Source organism: Periplaneta americana, chromosome 8 (genome assembly GCF_040183065.1).
Source record: "Periplaneta americana isolate PAMFEO1 chromosome 8, P.americana_PAMFEO1_priV1, whole genome shotgun sequence".
Classification (NCBI taxonomy): domain Eukaryota; kingdom Metazoa; phylum Arthropoda; class Insecta; order Blattodea; family Blattidae; genus Periplaneta; species Periplaneta americana.
Window position 1 is genome coordinate 44168423 of NC_091124.1, and position 22820 is coordinate 44191242.

The 22820-nt window shown below is 36.1% G+C and overlaps 1 protein-coding gene across 1 annotated transcript in view; it reads left to right on the forward strand.

Annotated features, from left to right (window-relative positions):
* Positions 1–22820, forward strand: part of LOC138704693 (uncharacterized) — a 211033-nt gene that overhangs the window by 109004 nt on the left and 79209 nt on the right. The window contains exons 4-5 of the mRNA XM_069832832.1: positions 7565–7691; positions 12608–12733. Of these exons, the coding sequence (XP_069688933.1) occupies positions 7565–7691; positions 12608–12733 (253 nt within the window). The remainder of the gene's footprint in view (positions 1–7564; positions 7692–12607; positions 12734–22820) is intronic.

A 22820-nucleotide genomic window follows, 5' to 3' on the forward strand; every position in this document is an offset into this window, starting at 1 on the left:
TTGTATACATTGATACATTCTTGGCAAAATGGTGGCATCAACTGCAACTATAGTGACATCATCCGCATAAGCTCGAATAATAGTATCTGTATTCGTAGGGTAAATCGAAGAAAAATTCTGTAATAAAGGATCCAAGGTGAGAGCAAAGAGATACATAGACAGAGGGCAACCTTGCCGCACCGATCTTTCCACAGGGAAAGCTTGTGTAAGATGTCCATTTATTAAAAGTTTTGAATTACTAACAGCCATTATATTTCGTAAGCAAGCTATGAAAACCGGGTCTATGTTTAACTCCATCATTCGTTGTAATAGATAATTATGCCGTACTATATCAAAAGCATGGTCAAAATCAAGGGATATGATTATATGACTTCGTTGATTTAGTTTTGCGACACTGATGCTATCACGGATTGCACATGTAGCATTGAGAATGTTTCGGCCAGCTACTAAACATTGTTGATGCGGTCCTATTATATGTGGAAAAATTGTACTCAAACGTGTCTTCATACACCTCATAAATATCTTGTAGTCACTGTTCAGGAGAGTAATGGGACGGTAGTCTAGAGCTGTCTTCGTGCAAGCAATCTTGGGTATGAGGACCATTATTCCCAAACAAATGATGTCATATCCAAATAGGCTCGCTAATTCCTTAGCGCCAGAAGGAAGGCATTAAGTAAAAATTTCCTTCAGCCAGTTATTCTCACACCCAGAATTTCCTTCACTTGGATCATTTCCCTTGTAATTATCTCAGATAGGAGTCTAATGGGATTTAACAGATTACAACATCGACCGCTGTTTAGTAAATATTGCGGTTGTAAGGAAGTGCTCGAGCCAAGAACAGGTTTCCACTTCTTGTAAGAGCTTCTGGAAGAATAAATACTGTGTAAGCACAAGGACTTCTGTGAAGGCGTGTTGCGTGTAAGTTCTATTAATATTCGACGGGGAGGAAACCACAACAGAACATCAAAAAGCATTGCATCGCTATTGTACTAGAAATGTACTGATTTCTGGCTTGGGTAGCTTCGTAATATCTACAGTATATATGTAGTTCTTTGTCATCATCATCATCATCATCATCATCATCATCATCATCATCATCACTAGTAGTAGGTCAGAAATTACACCAAAATGAGGGCATTCAAACCCCATACCTTTCAAGTCCCGGTGCTCGACATTCTTTGACCATTGTCGTTAGTCTTTCGTGTCCAGTGGTCTTCCCGTTTCATGTAACGTCAAAACAAGGCGAGAAAATAACCGTCGGGAATATTGTGCCTTGTTAGGGCATCACCTTCTGTAGAATTGCTTTGCCGGAACAGAATTACGCCCACTTCCAGCAGAATAAAAGGGTAGCCCTATGATTAGTTTGAAACGAAGGTAATGATAGAAGTAAGTATTTGGTATTTCCGAAAATATCTCGTATTTAGAAAATATGTTAATATCCAGGACTTCCCAAAATGTGTGTTATTTTGGCTTTTATATTCTGCTTTGTACTACCTGAAATAGCATAATTGTTTCATAAAAATCACAGCTTGGATTTCTACCTTATTGTTCAGACGGAAAATTTGATAGGAGGATCTTACTACGTAGTAGGGGCCGTTAACAAATCACTAAGTTCACTTCACTTTTTTCTTCTTTCTTTCTTTCTTTCTTTCGTCTTAATTTTCTTTCTTTCTTATTGCTACAGACATGTTACATTGTATAGCAACGTCAGTAAACATTTAATAGGCCTATTGCAAAATTCATGTAGGAGAGTATACTGAGTCCTTCTGGGCTACCTCCAATGGGAGGCAGTTATTACCTTAGTTATTACCTTACCTTACTAAATTACATAACATTTACACTTAGAAAACACAATTAAATTCTTAGACACTATAAAGTTTTCCAGCAGAGCAGATTTAATAATTCTTTTAAATAGTACTTAAGACAAATCTTTAGCATCGTCTTCTAGACAATAAAATTAATTAACAATAATAATGTTTTGCTTGAATACACAATTACTTGAAATTAAATATGCATGATTAATGACATTGTAAGGACAATTTAAATAATAAATTATAGGCACGTTGAAAAGCGTGAACAGTAGTGGAAAGTGGAAAATACCCACACGAAAGTTGATGAAGTGTCTACTTGTACAATATTGCCAGGCCTGAAGTGGCCGCTCGTTTCGACAGTATGCGTAACATAGATACGGACATTACCTTAGGTTAGGTTACTTAGATTTGGTTTGGTTAGATTAGGTTAGTTTAGGTAGCTTGTGTTACATGGCCTATTCCTGCAAAAACGTCAACCAGACACAAACAAGAAAACTTACGAATAAAAATTAATTATACATTTTATTTATTTATTTATTTAAATATACAGAATAAAGAATATAATTACAAACAAACAAGAGAAATAGAAATAAAATAATGCATTCAGTATAAAAAAGGAGATACAGTAGTATTAACAAAATTTGAGACCGAATGAGCAGCGCTCGTGTTCGGTCGCAGAAGTAAAATTAATAAAGTTCAAAGTTACATTTTGAGTCCTATTGTACTCACATTTATTAATATACTCGGTACAACTTATTTCTGCTGCGAGATAAATGATGATGAAGTGGAAAGCATACAGAATAAAGTCGAATATTTATTTTTACATAGAAAAGACTACTTAAAACAAAAATGCTGTTGACTAAGAAATTACCCAAGTGTAATAAAGACTGGTTTACAGTGAGTTTCGGGGATAACTGATCTTTTTTTTGTAAGATATCTTTCAAGAATAAGAATGCTTTCCTCATACAAGGACTCCATAATTATTGTGGCTATGTAATAAATAAATAAATATATACATACTGTATGTGTGTATATATAATATATATAGTCGACCTGGTTGGCAAGTTGGTTTAGCGCTGGCCTTCTATGTCCGAGGTTGCGAGTTCGATCCCGGGCCAGGTCGATGACATTTAAGCGTGCTTAAATTTGATAGGCTTATGTCAGTAGATTTACTGGCATGTAAAAGAACTCCTGCGGGACAAAATTCCGGCACACCGGCGACGCTGATATAACCTCGGCAGTTTCGAGCGTCGTTAAATGAAAAATATTACACACACACACGAGTATATAAGGGACTTTCGATCTGTATTATTTTTAAGGAGACTCAGCATTAATATCCCTTTACTTATTTTATTAGCAATGTAGTGTTTATGTCACTCCAAGATAGGTCCAAGTCTAACAGAAACTGGTTTATCTACAAGACCTACAGTAAGCTTTAGCCGAGACGTAGTTTCTTGAAATAGTGATTATTTTATTTACTGTATGAAACTTATAACGTCGTCTTTAATTTGCATAAAACTGTTTATTTAATGCATTCGTTCTGTTTACACAGGTTCTACGTAACAAAAATTACGTAATTTGTCCGTTTTTATGGTGCTAGTATACTATGCATTTCCATGAAGGGACTGAATTGTTTACAACTGTGCATAGCAAAGCAGTCCTTTTAAAGAAAATGACAGCAGTGTTTCAAAAACGTTTTATTCATGCCCTGACATGTTTATGTTATTTTGACATGAAATATTCAAGAGACGACGTTTGTCGCACTAGATGAGAAGTCATCTCAAACTTGTGAAATAGAAGACTTTTTCCAATGATTGGATTTGGTTTAATGCTAGATTTATCAAGTACTGTATTGAAGTGCGTCACATAAATGCAATCGTGACTTGCATTAACAAGATTATTGTCTAAGATTCTTCATTAATAGGCCTGTTAATTCGTTAGAAATATTTAGGTTTCATGTACAGTGAAGCTCAGTTTCTTTCGTTATATCAAACAATCCTGAAACACCGATCAGTTCAGATAAGTGACAGAGCACAAAGCTTGCGAACTTGGATGTCATCTTATGCGCGTTCTCTAACACATGAAGCTCTAGTGTAGCATGAAGTGTGGTTTAGGTATTTCAGTGCTCCCCTTACTATGTCTTTTGGCGTCCTCAGAAGTCTAGGTGTTATTATGTTCGCCGTTGAGGTTATGATTCGTGGTTCAAACCCGGCCGAGAACGGCGGATTTTAAAGGGCGCTAAAATTCGTAGCATGGCTTCCTCCACAAGAGAAGTAAAGCCGTGTCGTAGATGTAGGGCACGTAAAAGCCTACAGAGGATGCTAGACAAAATTCAGCGTTGAATTTGCCGCACAATAAGGTCTGCAGTTCAAAGCGTAAAGTGCTGTTACTCCCGCTGTTCATCACCACTTCTGAAGTGTGAATAGCCTCTTTAGTGTACAAGGGGTGCTAAAATATAACACAGTTACAACTAACATGCCTACGCTTCTGTAATTAAAGGGGGCGTCAAATGAATAGTTACAAATTATGTCATCGTTTGTAGACAGTCTCTAGTTTAAGAGGAACGTAAAATAAAGAATTAAAAGTATCACGTCATCGCCTCTAGACAGTCTGTGTAGCTTAAAAGGAACGTTAAACAAAGGATTACAGTTATACTCGTCTTATCGTCTGTGAATAGCCTCCATCGTTTGAAAGGAACTTCAAATGAAGAATTACAATTACCGTTATCGTCTATAAATAGCGTTTGTAGTTTAAAAGCAATGTTAAATAAATTTATTTATTTATTATTTTGCTAATAATCGTAACATAAAATATAATATATACAGAAAAACTTTAGCTCGCCCCTGAAAGAGAAGAACTCGTGCTCAGGGGCGGATCCCTGAATTGAAATTAATAATTATACAATACAATTTGTCTTATGTCTACTGTGCAATAAATTATAGTATATAGATTTAAATTTACAATTTTTCAATTTTTATAAAATCCATACATAATTTTTTTAAATTTAATACTAGAACTATTAGAATTGACAAGATTAGGATATTTAAATATAAATTTGTTATATATTCTTGGGCCTAAATTACTACTATGATTAAATACTCTAACAGTGTTGCATTTTGGTTCAAACAATCTTAAAGAAGTCATACCTTTTGTTTTATAACTATGAGAATACAATTCAAAATTATTTCGATTTTTATGTATGAATTTTATTACTACAATATAATAAATTTGCCTTACGTTAAGTACATTAAAGTCTAGAAACAAATTTTGAGATGGAAAATCAATAGGTTTATGAAGACATTTTAATTATTTTCTTCTGTAATAAATAAAGTGGATTAAAATTGGATTTAATTATACAATTACAATTATTATCATGTCGTCTGTAAATAGCCTTTGTAGTTCAAAAGCAATGTTAAATAAATACGGCACAATTACAATTTATTATTATATCGTCTATAAGTAGACTTTGTAGTTTAGAAGCAATGTTCAATAATTGCACAATTACAATTATCATGTTATTGTGTATGAATACCCTCCGTTGTTTAAAAGCAATGTTTTTTTTTCTTGGTTATTTAACGACTCTGTGTCAACTACGAGGTTAGTTAACGTCAATGGAACTGTGATAGCGATATATTTGGCGATATAAGGCCGAGGATTCGCCATAGATTACCTGACATTTGCCTTACGGTTGGGGAAAACCTCGGAAAAAACCCAACCAGGTAATCAGCCCAAGCGGGAATCGAACCCACGGCCGAGCGCAACTCCGGATCGGCAGCAAGCGCCTTAACCGACCGAGCTACGCCGGTGGCTAAAAGCAATGTTAAATAAATAATTATACAATTACAATATCGTCTTAATAGCATTTGTAGTTTAGAAGCAATGTTAAATAATTACACAATTACAATTATCATGTTATTGTCTATGAATAGCTCCGTTGTTTAAAAGAAATGTTAAGGAAATAATTACACAATTACAATTATCGTGTTATTGTCTATGAATAGCCTTCGTTGTTTAAAAAGGAATGTTAAATAAATACACAATTACTATGTTGTTGTTTGGTCACCTGTCCGAAGACAGGTTTGAACCTCATAAGTAACACCAATAAGGCATCAATTATGAGGCAACTAGGCCAGAAGATAATGGGGTAGGGGTGGCCAGTTCTTTTCCCCTCCATTGCATACATCGCCGATTACACTAATCAGACTTCAGATGCATACAAACAATTGTTCTTCCTCTGACACATATCGTCAAGTGAGATGTACTGCCTGATAATAGATACAGGCTTACATATCAGTCAAAACCTCAATCAGAGGTAACAATTACAATATCGTCTACACTCTCCAGTATAGGAATAACCTTTGTAGTTTAAAAGCAATGTTAAATAATTACACAATAATTACAATTATCATGTTATTGTCTATGAATAGCCTCCGTTGTTTAAAAGTAATGTTAAATAAATAATTACAATTACCATCTCATCACCTCTGAATATCCTCCGTAGTTTCTAAACATACAGGTTGTTAATAGAATAAGTATATATAAATTTCAATCATAAGACATATCTATGTGCAAATGTTTATTTGCTACATGAATATGGAATATATTAACGTTTTCGCCTTATTGGGCATCATCAGATATAATAAAATATCAAATTGAGCAAATAACAAATGAGCAATGTATTATACATGGTGTTGGATCTTCATGAGCTTTATGTATAAAACTATAAATAAAATTGGAGGATAATTAATTTCAATGTGATGCAAACTTTTAAAATTGAAATTGAAATTGATTGTGTATACATATAACTCATGTTACAGTATAAATACAATTTAATGAATTAGAATTATACGAATTATCAGTAATGTTAAAATAAATTATGAATAAAATGAATATATTAGCTTAAAAAAGAATTAATTAAAACTCACATTGTTCGAAGAATGAAATGTGAAATGTCTTAAGGTACTATACAATATTGATGTTGTGTTGTGACTGATGGATCTTATGTTGTCGATTGGTTGTAATTATACATGCACAAGCGAACGTATACTACACGATTGAAATTCTGATGTATAATTACAACCAATCGACAACATAAGATCCATCAGTCACAACACAACATTGTATAGTACCTTAAGACATTTCACATTTCATTCTTCGAACAATGTGAATTTTAATTAATTCTTTTTTAAGCTAATATATTCATTTTATTCATAATTTATTTTAACATTACTGATAATTCGTATAATTCTAATTGATTAAATTGTATTTATACTGTAACATGAGTTATATGTATACACAATCAATTTCAATTTTAAAAGTTTGCATCACATTGAAATTAATTATCCTCCTATTTTATTTATAGTTTTATACATAAAGCTCATGAAGATCCAACACCATGTATAATACATTGCTCATTTGTTATTTGCTCAATTTGATCAAGGTTCAGATTACATATTTTATTATATCTGATGATGCCTAATAAGGCGAAAACGTTAATATATTCCATATTCATATAGCAAATAAACATTTGCAAATAGATGTCTTATGATTGAAATTTATATATACTTATTCTATTATATTACTAGGCATATCTGAAAATATAAAATGAATTGTAAATTATACAGGTTGTTGCATAAAAAAAATCGAATTCTGTTACCGTTTCAACGTCTCTCCATAGTCCCCGAAGTTAGATAGGAACGATAAATAATTAAATTGTAAAACATCGTGTTATAGAGACTTGTTTGTGTGTGCAGGGAGCAGCAGAACGTTGAACTGCCCCCGTTCGGCCGCTATGCCACAGGGATATTCTACTTGGACAAGACGCACCACCAGGAAAGCGAGGAGGCTTTCACTCAGCTCGCAGAAGAATGCCAGCTGCAGGTCGGTTCAGATTATACATACAAGGTATTTGATGCAAGTCAGTGGCGGCTCCTGCATATTTCTTAAGAGGAGGAAAGAAGTTAACAGCACGAAATGACACCTTCTTGAATGAAACATGCTACAAATTAGCCTACATGCATACATGTAAGACTAGGTAGTGTTGGGGTTGGCCTTCCCTTCTATATAGCAATAATCTGTTCTTGTAAACTGAGTTTCCTAAATTGTCCAAAATATATTATGTTTTCACTTCCATTTATTGTTGAATAATTGCGAAAATTAATAATTACAAGGAAATTTACAACCTCGTAGCATTTTTCGAGCACACTACAGCATCACACGTGTTGGAAGAGACTAGCTACTAACTCGTAACTGGAATCGTTTTACGGAAATGGAAATGGGAATGGGAAATAATCTGAGGAAAGCGAGAACACTGCACCCACCCACCCACGTGGTCTGTGTTGCCACATGTACATTTTAAAAGTTCAGTATCACATACTTTTGAAGAATGTCAGTTCTTGTAAAGTCATACTATCATTATTGTTCAAAGCTGCCGGTGGTCGATTAATTTTTTATGTTAAAAATGATGTAGTTTGGAGTACCTACTTTCAGTTTCAAATATATTTGTACAAAACTGACAACTTGGCTGTTGCCCTGTCTAGTAAACAATGAATAGAAGTGAATTTCAGGGGCCAACTACGTAGAACTGCTTCCTTTTTGTTTTACATAAACCCGACTTCAAATATTCACGAAAGTTTCAAACCATTAATAGTAGACTATATAAAGTGCAATGAATAATATTTTTGATTTATAATTAAAAAAAAGTTTACATGGTGTCTTTCATAGCGTTGCGTTAAAACTGTTTTTGTTGTGTCTCCTCCTAGATGTATTATAGTCCGGTTGAATGCAACATCGTTAGATGGCAGCGGTAGCGAGCTTGCTGCACGACCAGTCTGTTTCTATTCCCCGCCCATGACTGATTCAGAGGAGGATTTCCTCCCTCGCCGTTCATTTACTTACTTTAAAACTCTGCTTCTTTCTCTGGCCGCTAGTGCGCTGTTGTCTATGTGTGTTAACTGCAGTAGCGGAGGAATGGAGTGCCTTTCCTCCACGCAGACAATCTCGCATCATTCTCACAGTTTTCTACAGCACATGAGCGCGCGTCGTTTAAAACTCGATCAACCGAGTTTTTCTTATAGCTGTGAACTTAAAAATTATCGAATCTTCCTCGAATTTCAAGGCACATATTTTATTTAGTATTTACTTTCAAAAGAAGAAAATGTGAGGAGGACGTTCCTCCCTTCCCTCCCCCGAGTAACCGCCACTGATGCAAGTTACAGAGTTCTGAGAGACTGCTGCAAACATAGCTTGATTTATTTCTTTATTGGAAATTAGTGTTGATAATATAAATATACTAGTGGCTTGTGCAGCAAATGCTGCAAACTAAGTTCATTAGACGTTCAAATTAAAATTTTTCAGATTTATTTTCAAAGAAGAATATCGACATTTTGGAAGTTATTTGCTGCCGTGATAATAAGAACATACTCACTCTTAATGATTTTTTTTTGTCAAATATTTTTTCTTGGACCTATCCACCTTCAGTTTTTGAGTTTCAGCGCGAAAACGCAAGTAACAATGTCAGGATGATCAATGGGTTTTTCATGTAGGAGTAAACCAATAACTATTTCAGGTGAAAGTTAAGAAAAGTCAAGTTTGCTATGCTTTCGAACAATAGACATAGCATCTTGGTATAGCTGCTGCATGTAGAACTTGAAATGTAGAGGGTAAAATCATTTTATCCTGTTAGGAGATCTTGCTGAAATGATCGGGAGACTACAAAATTTTGTAGGTCTCTTATTTTATGAGTAAGTAATACCTTTTGGTCTTAGGAACTGTAATTTTTGCGCTCTCTCGAGCCAATACTGAAGAAAATTATACATATAAATATCTACACCACACCGCCATTAAGTATATGAAAAAACCCAACCCCACTTGATTAATAACTATAAAAATATTTGATTTTAAGAACAATATTATTATCTTACGCAAATTTTGTAGTTCATATATAGCCGCCACTCAGGAAATTATAAAAATGAAGATTTAAATATTCTCTACAGCTACTTACATAACTCCAAAACGTTTCAATTTCATAATCAATATAACATTAATATGTATAATTACTGAAAAATAGTCACATCATGGCATTAACTATAATAATATTGGTAATAATATCATCAAACCACCTCAAGTTTTGTAGATTTTAATATCCAATACACTCAGAAAATTACACACCACAGAATCAGACATAAATTATTTTAGTAAATCTTGAAGTTTTTAATAACCAATTGAATTTGAGCTCTAAATATGTTAGCAATCGTGCAGATCATGACCTTCGTGTAATAGCCTATTTTTATTATAGTGTGTGTTTTGTTTTATTCTGAAATGTAATTAGTTCTCAAAACTGACGAAAGATAGATTTTGGAAAATAGGAAAATTATGTAGGAAAAGTAACGCTTCACTGAAAGTTACTATTTTTCTGAAAATCCTTGGATGCCAAGCTTCAAAATGACTGTTCATTCATTAAAATCCGTTCAGCCATTTTCCCGTAATTTCCATTACCAGTTCAAATTATATATATATATATATATATATATATATATATATATATATCCCCGGTTTCATCTGCGAGTGTCTGTCGACATCTGTACTGTTTCTGTCTTCCCTCTCTGTCTCGTGTGTAACATTTCTTATTCTCTTTCTTTCCATGTTTGCCCACAGTCTAATATATACAGTCACGAAGCTCAATACGTAGTAAATATGCATCCATAGATTGTTGCTAACCACTAGGATCGCTACTATTGCCTCATTAAAGACAATGCGAAATAGTACCTACACAGTCTATTGTTCCAAGTACCCTCATAAATTCAAGCTTCGTGACTATATATACTAGACTGTGGTTTGCCTGTCTCAGACTGCAATATCTATCTCTCTCCATGTTCGTGCCTTCCCATCACAGTCTGAAGTCTTTCTTCCCCAATCTTCAGTTGCGTGCAAGTACAGTACGTGCGGCTCACTACAGGAAGAACTTGGCTGTGAGATCAAACTGACTTGGTTAATAAAAACCTAAACTAACCAAACCTAACGCGAAAATAAATCTAGCTACTGGCACTGCATAAGATGTCCGCGCATGTGCAATTTGATCTCACAGCCAAGTTTCTTCCTGTCGTGAGCCCCTCCTAGTACAGTTGAGTCACAGTCTGCTATATACAGTCACGAAGCTTAATACTTACTAAATATGCAATCATAGACAGATGAAATATGCATCCATAGATAGTTGCTCACCACCAGAATCGCTACTATCGCCTCATCACAGACTCTTTCCCTAGCAGACCATAAAATGTATTGTACTTTCGATATCGTGTTCTCTTGAAAAAATAAACACCTTCCTTCCACTAATGAAATATGAAATACATAAGATTTATATATTATTTTCATAAAATATATATTATATTCTATAAACTCACCTTCCTGGATCTTTCGGAAGAAGGATAACTCTAACCTATTTTTCTTACAATTTATAGTACTACAAACGTCTCCTTGTCCCATATTATTATTCAAATTATTGTATTTTAGCCATTTACAGTTATTACAACCGATAACGAACATTTCACAGTTTACATAGCATTTTCACAAAAATGCGAAATACGGCACAGTCAGTGCTTTTTTTGATCTAGACCAGGCCGTAATGTTTGTTCGGGTTTTCTATTTCAGTGTATGGAGGTCAGTGAAATATTATATTATAACTTCATTGCTTATCATTGCTAAGCTTTATTTAATGTAATTTGTCCATAAGTTCCGTTTACTTCTTGTTGCATAATATGTTGCAGAAATAATTACAAAACTGTGTTATTTTAATGTGAAGAGAATTTTACATGTTAACATAATCTGTTCGCGTCAACATTTCAAGTTTAGAATGGAAGCTATTTTGAGGTTAAATAAAAACGAATTTATATTGTGATTTTAATTTAGCACATCTACCTTCCTTAATTGTAGATAGAAAATTTACCATACCACTCCTATGAAATTAGTGTACGTACGATTGTGTTACTTCGTCTCTTAGGTAGTAGATAAATACAATAATTCAGTACTCAATTGTAGTATTAAAATACAGACAAACAGAATGTGACGGGTGTCATACATGACATTATGTTTAATTATAATGTATAATTGCGAATATAGGAATATAAGTTAAATATAGTAAACATAACCTATAATATCCATAAAACATAACCTATAATTTCAACATATCTAAATATTCGTGCGGTGCAACTGAAAATTATTGAATCGTACATAAATGAATGTACAAGAATTTCGCAATATTTAATCGAAATAAAGGCAGGTATTACACATACGAACAACGTAATTTTCACATCAAAAATAATATTACACCTTAACTCACAAGGAATTATGTCTGAAGTGTCCCCTAATCATTGTTTTAAATTGTATTAATGCAATTACACTACATTTTAAAGAAATATATGTTACTCTTTATGCATTCCAATTAATTTATATGGTTGAAACGCCGCCCTTCCTGATCGGGTTAAGCGAGTCACATGGCCTGCCTTACGGCCTGTATTAGATCACGATGGCAGTGACACAATCTATTGTTCCTAGTACTCACAGCGCTCCAAGCGGCTAGCAACTATCGCGAGAAATGCAACTCGTTGGCAAAAAATCATCCCAAGCTTCGTGACTGTATATAGTAGACTGTGGTTGAGTTGCAGTTGAGAGTTGCTCCAATGGGCAACCTCCCTGGAACTCTTGGAATAGGTTGCTGCATGGAACAGTTTGATTTGCGAACAATTTAGTTTGTTCCAGGATTTTTGCCGCATGTCTAATCTGTATTACCCTGGTTGCAGGTACTGTGTTGGCGCACCGTGCCCACGGACAGCGCCGGCATCGGCGACGTGGCGCGCAACGGCGAGCCCTTCATGAGGCAGGTGTTCGTCACCGGCGACCACGACGAAGAGACGCTCAAGCGACAGGTATAGTACCCTTGTTATGTTGGCAGCAATAATTTCGGTTTGCACTAGAAGGAAACTGATGAAAACGAAAGTTCTTAAGCGCTTGTGAATTAATAATTAATTAGTAATACCGGTATTAATATTAATGTCAATACATAATTCAGTTGTGTTACGTTTGATTCCAATTCAACACTATATTCAAGTAAGTGTAATTAAATAAGATGTAGCTTATAGACCTACTTGGTATAAAACATGCACGTGACTAATGGACAGAAATATATTTCATATTTTTATTAATTTCTTTCGTGTCTAGATTTTTATTAAAATGTCCAAGAGCGGAAATAGCATGGTACAAATAGCGACTTCTCTAAGAAAGAAAGTGCTTGCCATTCAAAGTACTTAGTGTACACTTCACGAGATCATACTGTAGTGTGTAGTTAATATGTAGACCTATAATGTTGTTGTAGTTTTCTAATGCTAGGCGTTTGACAATAAGTCATTTGACCTTTTGCACTCCAATATTTTTTAAAGATATTATCATGGTCAGCCAATGAAGCACAGATTTTAAGGTAGAGAGTGGTTAAATGGCAAGTTGTAGCCGATTTAAGTGAACACCATTTTTTTACGTTTTGGTGGCTACTTCATTCACACACAAATAATATACTGAAGAAAGAAGACGTTAAAAAATAAATTATGCGCACACCTTTCAGCCATTTCCTCCACATTTTAAACTCTTTATTTCCTGTTCGTTCTTCTGCATTGATCTTTCTCCTCTTTATTCCATATCGATATCATTTCGTCCTCTTTCCTCATCTTCTTCAATTTTCTCACTCATTCTTCATCGCCTTCATTTTCTCTTTTTCCCTTCCTGTGCATTTTCTCCTTTCTTCCTCTTTCTAGTCCTTTCTCTAATTATTTCTGATTTTCTTTTCTCTCTCTTTCATTGTGCTTTTTCCTTGTTCCAAGTTCTCTTCCTTTCTTTTCTTTTGTCTTCAGTTCTCACATCTTCCTCCTCTTCTACTGTTGTCACTTTTGTATTCATTGTTATCCATTTTTTGTTAATTTTTCCTTCTCTCTCTCTCTCTCTCTCCATCTTGTTCTTTTTTCTCTCTCTGTTCCTTCTCAACTTCTCCTCATACCTCCAGTTCTTTCCCAGTGTCTCCTTTCATTTTCCATCGCCATTATCCCCTTTCTTCATTTACTTTCTCCCCCTTTTTTCTTTCATCCCCCCTCGCCACTATACCCCATCGTTGTATTTATTCGCAGTCCCTCTTGTTCTCCTCCCTATTGTATTTCTCGGCTCCCAATTCTCTCTTCGCTGACTTGTCTTCCTCATTGTGTTTGACTGACTTACAAAAGGGAAGAACCATCTTGTGTGGGTGTGGCACACTTTATCACACGATGACGTCAGAGCCAGACGGGCTGTGACCTATCTACCCTCTCCCTCAGGCATCTGGCGTGACGTGCCAGCCTCCACCCTCACAGAAGCGCCCATTATTACGGGGGTGTAGCATATTTTTCGTCTATGGTTTTAGACACGAAGGAATTTCTTTTGTTTGGGAATATAGACATCATTGCAGGGCGAAACACTTCAAAATTAACATTATTTTTTTAACACTGTAATTAATGAAATCAGAATTCACCGCCACGTGATCATCATCGTTATGGATAAAGCGTTCTGCGTATGATTGTTTTGTTTGACGAGGTTTCTAAATTAAAAATTGCTGCAGCAGCGACTTTTTCGTTTTACTCGTATTTTCGTAGTACTTAATCATTAATTTCGGAATACGGTCTGCAGTCACGATAGTGAGCGGAAAATAAAGGTATTATTATTATTATTATTATTATTATTATTATTATTATTATTATTATTATTATTATTATTATTATTTCATTATAAATCAACTCGTACTCGTCTTTATCAAATAATAGCTCGACCAGTCTTATGTTATGGGAGTGAAGCGTGGACTATAAGAACAAAAGATGAAAGCAGATTAACAGCTTGCGAGATGATTCATGCGCCGAACAGCTGGCTACACTAAATGGGATCGAAAGAAAAATGAAGATATCCTTCAAGAACTTAATGTGCCATCAGTACTGGACTATATCTCCAGATATCAGTTAAACTGGAAGAAACACGTCTCAAGAATGGTTTCATCCAGAATCCCTAAGGCAATAATGAAGTATCGTCCAAATGGGAAACGGTCACTTGGTCGACCTATGAAAAGATGGCAAGAAAATCGCTTTTTCAGGCCGTAACAGTTCTTTTGGGACTAGTACTTGACAGGATGATGATGATGTTGATGATGATGATGATGATTATCATTATCATTATTTCATTATGAAAATGCCGACAGTGTTGTAGGATGGTAATTATAAATATGACGATAACAACAATTAGGACGAGTATACTATGATGATGATGATGATGATGGCAACCGATACTACCAAAATGCCAGAGCCAAGGCCCTTTTTTGTTTAAAAATATGCTACTGAATATTATAATAATGAGGTTTAATGTTAGAATGACTGTTTCGCTCTTGTTACTGTTCACCAATGCAATGGAGTGTAAGAATCAGTCTGTAGTATTGTCGATTTTATATTATCACTTTTGTTTTGTCGCTGATTATTTCGCAATAATTGTTTCCTGCTTGATAGACCGCTTTTTATAAGGCGATAGACACTGTAGTGTGTTCATACAAATCGATCAGGAACGCCATAACATAATATTGTTGTCAACAAACTCAGAAACAATCAATCAACATCAATTTCCTCAGTATCCAGTAACAAATTACCTCAGCTTACTTTTATGGAATATCACTTCCCATAATTATTATGCGTTTGATTAAATTTCCGTATCTTTATTATGAATACAGTATTAAAATTAATATTTCCTTTATTCCTTTTTTTCTATTACTCAAGTGTAGTTACGACTAGATGGCTCTGGTCGTGAATTAAGTATTTTCATTTTCTCTGTGAATTCAGTAGTAAATCAGGCAATTTATTCAATAGCGGTAACTTAGGTATTATATTTATTTACACGTTTATTTTGTTCGCGAAATAATAGTAATATTTAGTGTAAGCCTAATGTTAAGGTTTGTTGTGAATTACCAAGGACAGTCATGAATATAAAGGTGATGATAGTTAGGAAGACGATGAGTATGATTGTTACAGAGATGACGAGGAGGACGAGTATTAGGAAAACGAGGACGATTATTAGGAAGAGCACTATGATGATAATTAAGATGATTATTAGGAAGGCGACGAGGACGATTGTTAAGACGATGATTAGGAAGACGAAGAGGATGATTATTAGAAAGACGACGAGAATTGCTAGAAAACGGGGATGATTGTTGAGAAGATGAGAATGATTAGTAGAAAGACGGCGTAGAATGATTATGATTACGAGGATGATTATTGGGACGATGATGAGAACGATTATTTAGGAAATCAGGATGATTATTGGAACGATGATGAGGACGATTATTTAGGAAGTTAGGATGATTATTAGAAAAACCAGGATGATTATTAGAACGATTATTTAGGAAGTTAGGATGATTATTAGGAAAACCAGGATGATTATTGGGACGATGGTAGGAACGATTATTTAGGAAGTCGGGATGATTATTAGAAAGACCAGGATGATTACTGGGACGATGATAGGAACGATTATTTAGGAAGTTAGGATGATTATTAGAAAGACCAGGATGATTACTGGGACGATGATAGGAACGATTATTTAGGAAGTTAGGATGATTACTGGGACGATAGGAACGATTATTTAGGAAGTTAGGATGATCATTAGGAAGACCAGGATAATTATTGGGACGATGATAGGAACGATTATTTAGGAAGTTAGGATGATTATTAGAAAGACCAGGATGATTACTGGGACGATGATAGGAACGATTATTTAGGAAGTTAGGATGATTATTAGAAAGACCAGGATGATTACTGGGACGATAGGAACGATTATTTAGGAAGTTAGTATGATTATTAGGAAGACCAGGATAATTATTGGGACGATGATAGGAACGATTATTTAGGAAGTTAGGATGATTATTAGAAAGACCAGGATGATTACTGGGACGATGATAGGAACGATTATTTAGGAAGTTAGGATGATTACTGGGACGATAGGAACGATTATTTAGGAAGTTAGGATGATTATTAGGAAGACCAGGATAATTATTGGGACGATGATAGGAACGATTATTTAGGAAGTTAGGATGATTATTAGAAAGACCAGGATGATTACTGGGACGATGATAGGAACGATTATTTAGGAAGTTAGGATGATTATTAGAAAGACCAGGATGATTACTGAGACGATAGGAACGATTATTTAGGAAGTTAGTATGATTATTAGGAAGACCAGGATAATTATTGGGACGATGATAGGAACGATTATTTAGGAAGTTAGGATGATTATTAGAAAGACCAGGATGATTACTGGGACGATGATAGGAACGATTATTTAGGAAGTTAAGATGATTATTAGGAAGACCAGGATGATTATTGGGACGATGGTAGGAATGATTATTTAGGAAGTTAGGATGATTATTAGGAAGATCAGGATGATTATTAGAACGATTATTTAGGAAGTTAGTCTTGTTATTAGGACGATGAAAATTATTAGAAAGACGACGAGGATGGTTATTAGGAAGTTAAGATTCTTATTACGAAGTTGGGATGATTATTAGGACGATGAGAATAATAATTAGGAAAACCAGTAAGGACGATTATTAGGATACGCATGATGCATTATTAGGGTGGTGATGACAACATTGGGTTAACGTGGTAATGATAATACAGTGGCGGCGATGGTGAATTCTGCGGTCTTGATGGTGGCGATTGGTTTGGTCTCGCCCTGTACTCATTCCCCCAGGCACTCGGTTCAGGGCGAGCAGGTCCCCAGAAATCTTGGTCGTATCAGCGGCACATAATTGCATCGTCGCATGCTGTGAATGCAGCCGTTAAACATTTATTCGCGTGGTTCTGACCTCGTTAGGGAGCTGCTTTCACTGAGGCTTGGATACAGGTGAACGAACGCTTATCTGCTAGCGCCGCGATAAACCACGTTTATGCTCTGCTTTCTTGCCGTTTTTTCTGTTTCCTCTATGTGCGTTTTCTGTTTTTATTTTTGTCCTACCTCCTTGCCATAACTGAGCTAGAAAGATGTAAACAGAACGTAAATCCTTTACCTTGGTGGAGGTTTCGTGGAGGCTCGTATAACGCGTGGAGAGGTCCTTCGAAACAGTAGACATTACCTATCATTCGAGGCATGCGAGATTGTGAGTGGCTTCACGGTTTGTGAAGAGGTCTCTGGTTCGACCACTGACTGCAGTAGCAGACGTATCGATATCCTCGCATTCAGGCCATCTGAGAAATCCTGATTAGTATTGGATCCTACTGTCTGCTTTGAATCTCAGGAAAGACAGCCAGAGGAGACGGACTCCAAGAAAAAGAGCATATATGAGCCTATTTTTACGTACTATACGTGTTAGATAGTATAAATGTTGTTAGCATAATTGGGGCACGAGAAACAATACCCACATTTGTGGTGCAATTTCGGACTTCACAAGACGTAAAATACAGAATTCATATTTCTTAGATATTGCAATTGCTGCGCTTAAGATGTCTATTTCCATATTAACAAGTCATTAAAGTATTAAAGAAATTTTCTTAGGGAGTAATTATACATTGTGCTTAGGAAAATATTTGGGGTTAAGCGGGATGAAGTTACAGGAGAATGAAGAAAGTTACACAACACAGAACTGCACGCATTGTATTCTTCACCTGACATAATTAGGAACTTAAAATCCAGACGTTTGAGATGGGCAGGGCATGTAGCACGTATGGGCGAATCCAGAAATGCATATAGAGTGTTAATTGGGAGACCGGAGGGAAAAAGACCTTTAGGGAGGCCGAGACGTAGATGGGAGGATAATATTAAAATGGATTTGAGGGAGGTGGGGTATGATGATAGAGACTGGATTAATCTTGCACAGGATAGGGATCGCTGGCGGGCTTATGTGAGGGCGGCAATGAATCTTCGGGTTCCTTAAAAGCCATTTGTAAGTAAGTAAGTAATTATACATTATAATATTTTTGTGTAAAAGACATTCATACTCTTTTTACTTTTTGTTACTTGTTGTAGATTTTATTTTGTATTAGAGCTATTGTTGTATTTCCATATTAGACCTTTGTTATGTTCATTCAGTCATAGTTTTCTGTCCAAGGACAGATCTTTCACTGCAAACCTAGCTTTCTACAATCTTTCATATTTTCTGCCTTCCTCTTGGCCTCCTCATAATGATCCATACATCTTAATGTCGTCTATCATCTGATGTTTTCTTCTGCCCCGAACTCTTCCCCCGTTCACCATTCCGTCTAGTGCATCCTTCTCTTTGTCATTTATTTTATTTTAGTAGGTTATTTTACGACGCTTTATCAACATCTAGGTTATTTAGCGTCTGAACGAGACGAAGGTGATAATGCCGGTGAAATGAGTCCGGGGTACCCAGCATTTGCTCATATTGGGTTGAGGGAAAACCCCGGAAAAAACCTCAACCAGGTAACTTGCCCCGACCGAGAATCGAACCCGGGTCACCTGGTTTCGTGGCCAGACGCGCTAACCGTTACTCCACACGTGTGGACCTCTTTGTCATGTTGCTATACGTTTGTCTATAGCACTTCGTCCATGTGGCAGCCCTTAATGAGGGAAGTTTTAAAAAAATATATAACAAACACTAATTTCTCTGTATCTTCATTTATTATAATGCATTGCGTCGTTAATTAATTAATTTTCTATTTATTTACTTCGTATATTTATTTATTTATCTATCGATTCGTTTATTTTTTAACTATTTGTTTGACCTGTACTCATTAATCCATTCACTGATTGTCACTCACGATAAACAGCACACGACTTTGGAACAGTGTTAGCAATATTGGCGCGTTCTAGTATTACATAAGTGTTCCTGCTGGCCTTCAAGTGATTTTTTTTCATCGAAATGCAAGTTCATCTTCTTCTAGGAAATGAATAAAGTAAATAAACTGGAATTTATCGTAACTGATAGGAAACGCCGGCTCCTGTCTGGTTAGTCTTTTAGCTTCTTTTCTTCTCCAAGGAATTGACGGCAACTTGACGATTACGAGTAAACAAACATTCGAGGAAATCGCTTATCGAGAGCGTGGAGTGAACTACAGCGTGGTGTTCATATTCCATCCGAAAATATTTTCTTTCAAGCAATAGTCGTTTGAAGAAACATGTTTGTCTCTTTGCTGCAACTTTCAACGTGTAAAAGGATCTATTACGGAATACGTTCCTTCATACCGTGGGTGGTTGAGGAATTTGTAACGGAAAAGGTTTGAAGAAGAATTATAACAGAAGTCCGTGGGTTTAAACCTTGTCGAGAACAGAAGATTTTATTTGAGCAACAAAATTATTCATGGGTTCATTCACAAGAAAAGCAATTACACGTAAAAAAGATGTCCTGTCGTATAATGAACTTCGGACAAGAAAACTACTTCTGTTTTGAATGTCATGCCAGTACTTCAAGACTTGATGATTACCATTACATGTTTTTGTGGGTTATTTTACGCTTTATCAACTGCTGTGGTTATCTATCATCTGAATGATAAGGTGATAATACCGGCGAAATGAGTCCAGGGTTCAGCGCCGAAAGTTACGCAGCATTTGTTCTTAATGGGTTTAGGGGAAAACCCCGGAAAAAACCCAAACCAGGTAACTTGTCCCAACCAGGATCTGAACCCGGGTCCTCTCGTTTCACGGTCAGGCATGCTAACCGTTACTCCACAACATTGTACCCAATTACATGTTCTGCTAACAGAATTCAGATCTTAGATAACGATAAATGGAGGCACTGATCTGGACCTCCGAGAAGGTTTCCTTTGCGTAAAATGGTTGTTAATTCCTGCACAGTGTGCAAAATGAGAGAGTTTTAACAGTCATACTTTATTTTGTATGCTTGCGCGCATATACAGTAGTTATTCTTTTGTTGTTGTTTATTATTTTCTTCCGCACTTTTCACAAGTTAGTGTTCTGTTTATTGTTGACGTATCGAATGCAAAGTAATACTTATTCGTTAGTGTTCTGTTTATTGTTGACGTATCGAATGCAAAGTAATACTGTGCTCCAACCACGAGAAAGTCTCTGCCGGATGAGACGAAGGAGGGTAATGCTGTGAATGAATGTTGATGTCATAAGATGTCATAAGGTCACACACGTGGGTACTCTTATCTCTATTGGCTAGCTCTCACAGCACAAACCATAACATTGTTACAGACATATTGATACTACCCTAGTTACAAAATTAGATCACAGTTAATCTCCTGGTCTTTTAATCTCTTCATACAGGAAATAACATATGCAGGAGAGCGCATGGTTTTTAAACTGGCGTTATAACGGTAATATTATTTATCTACTTCGTTCCAATAGATGACGCAATAGTAAGCACATTCCTTTCACGGTTGATCTCCTGGTTGGAGAACAGTACTTATTCGTTAGTGTTCTGTTTATTGTTGACTTATCGAATGCAAAGTTATACTCTCTGTGCCGACGGTTGTTTCTTTAACTAACCCGCCTCTCTGCATGACGGCATTTGGTTGCCATAGAAGCACACTGCTGGCGCCTTTCTCAGAAAACTGCACTCGTGTGTCAAATTATTAAATAATAAAAGATGCGCGGCCACGTGTGTGGGTTTTCTTTTGTTTCGTTCCCCCACTTCTCGTTACCGAAGATAGTAGACAATTAGCTACTCTTTACGTTACGTAACTGTCTTTATTATTTCCTGCGTAATATACAGGATGAGGAAGTGTAAACATTATTGCATTAATGTACTTTTTATTTCTTACGTTTAGTTACCGTTACTTCATATTCGTTTATTGAATCAAAATTAATGACATGCGCGCACATTTATAGTTTTGTTGCTGTTTGTAGATCCTTCTTTTCATTGCACGAGTTATGGCCGGTTTCACGAGATGTTAAAACTTAACAAACGATTATAACAATTCAACAAGGAAACTGTTTCATGAAGAAGTGTTTAACCGTCTTTTAAACTGTTAATATGACATCGGAATTTCCTGTGTTAAAACCTTAGCAAAATCGTTAAAACATTAACTATGATTGGTGTAAATTACATGAAAAGAAAATAGTCAAAATAGGTATGCAATATGAAATATAGTATAGTACAATGAAACGCTAGTATGTATCACTAGTGGAAAACTCTCAATCTACATCTTTTATAAATTTGCGTTTTTAGTTCAGTCATAGGGGAGTCAGTACAACTGGATAATTTCCTGGTCAAAACGTCTATGAATTAGGAAATTCAGTATGGATTAAACGCGTGCATTTAGACCAGCTCTCGGCATAACAGGGAAAGTGAAAGGGACGGAGAAACCTTCGCCCATGCCCTTCTCACATACACAGCCTTGTAAACAAACGCACAGAAGAACTCTGTGCATCAGTAGTGGATTTTAGGCGACGAGCGAGAGCCGAAAGTTCGTAAAAGCTATGATGCCCGCCTGATACAATCCGTCACTGACCTTCCTGTCTGCTCGTACCGCACCAAAAATTACTGTCTCAGCCGGAGAAGGTGGAGTGGGGAGTGAAGGGGTGGTCTGCAGTGGCTCAATTGATGTATTAGCACCCATACCTGATTTAGACGCACATTGCTTGTGTTGAGTGCTGTTACGTCAACAACTGCAGACTCTGTGCTGGGTACTAAAAGCTCATGACGCAAAGCGAAGGCAGGAGCCAGCTTTGGCCGGGTTGCGATGTGTGGCATGGCCAGCCCTGTTGCATGTAACAGCGAGCTTGTACCACTCGTGTACGTCGTGGACTGCTACCGTCAGCAGATTTATGCTTGCAGTAACATTTCGGTCGGAGATGTCACACTTGACGTGAACAGCCCCGCAGGGATCGATACGCTTTGTTACGTAAAACCGTTGGTCGCGTGGGCGTGCCGACGTGGACACTATTCATCTCGGCTGCAACATTTTGCATCCCTCTACATGTCGAATGCTAGGCCTGTTGCAGGCAGGATTGCCAGATTCTCTAGGACAGGTGATGATGCTGCGTACC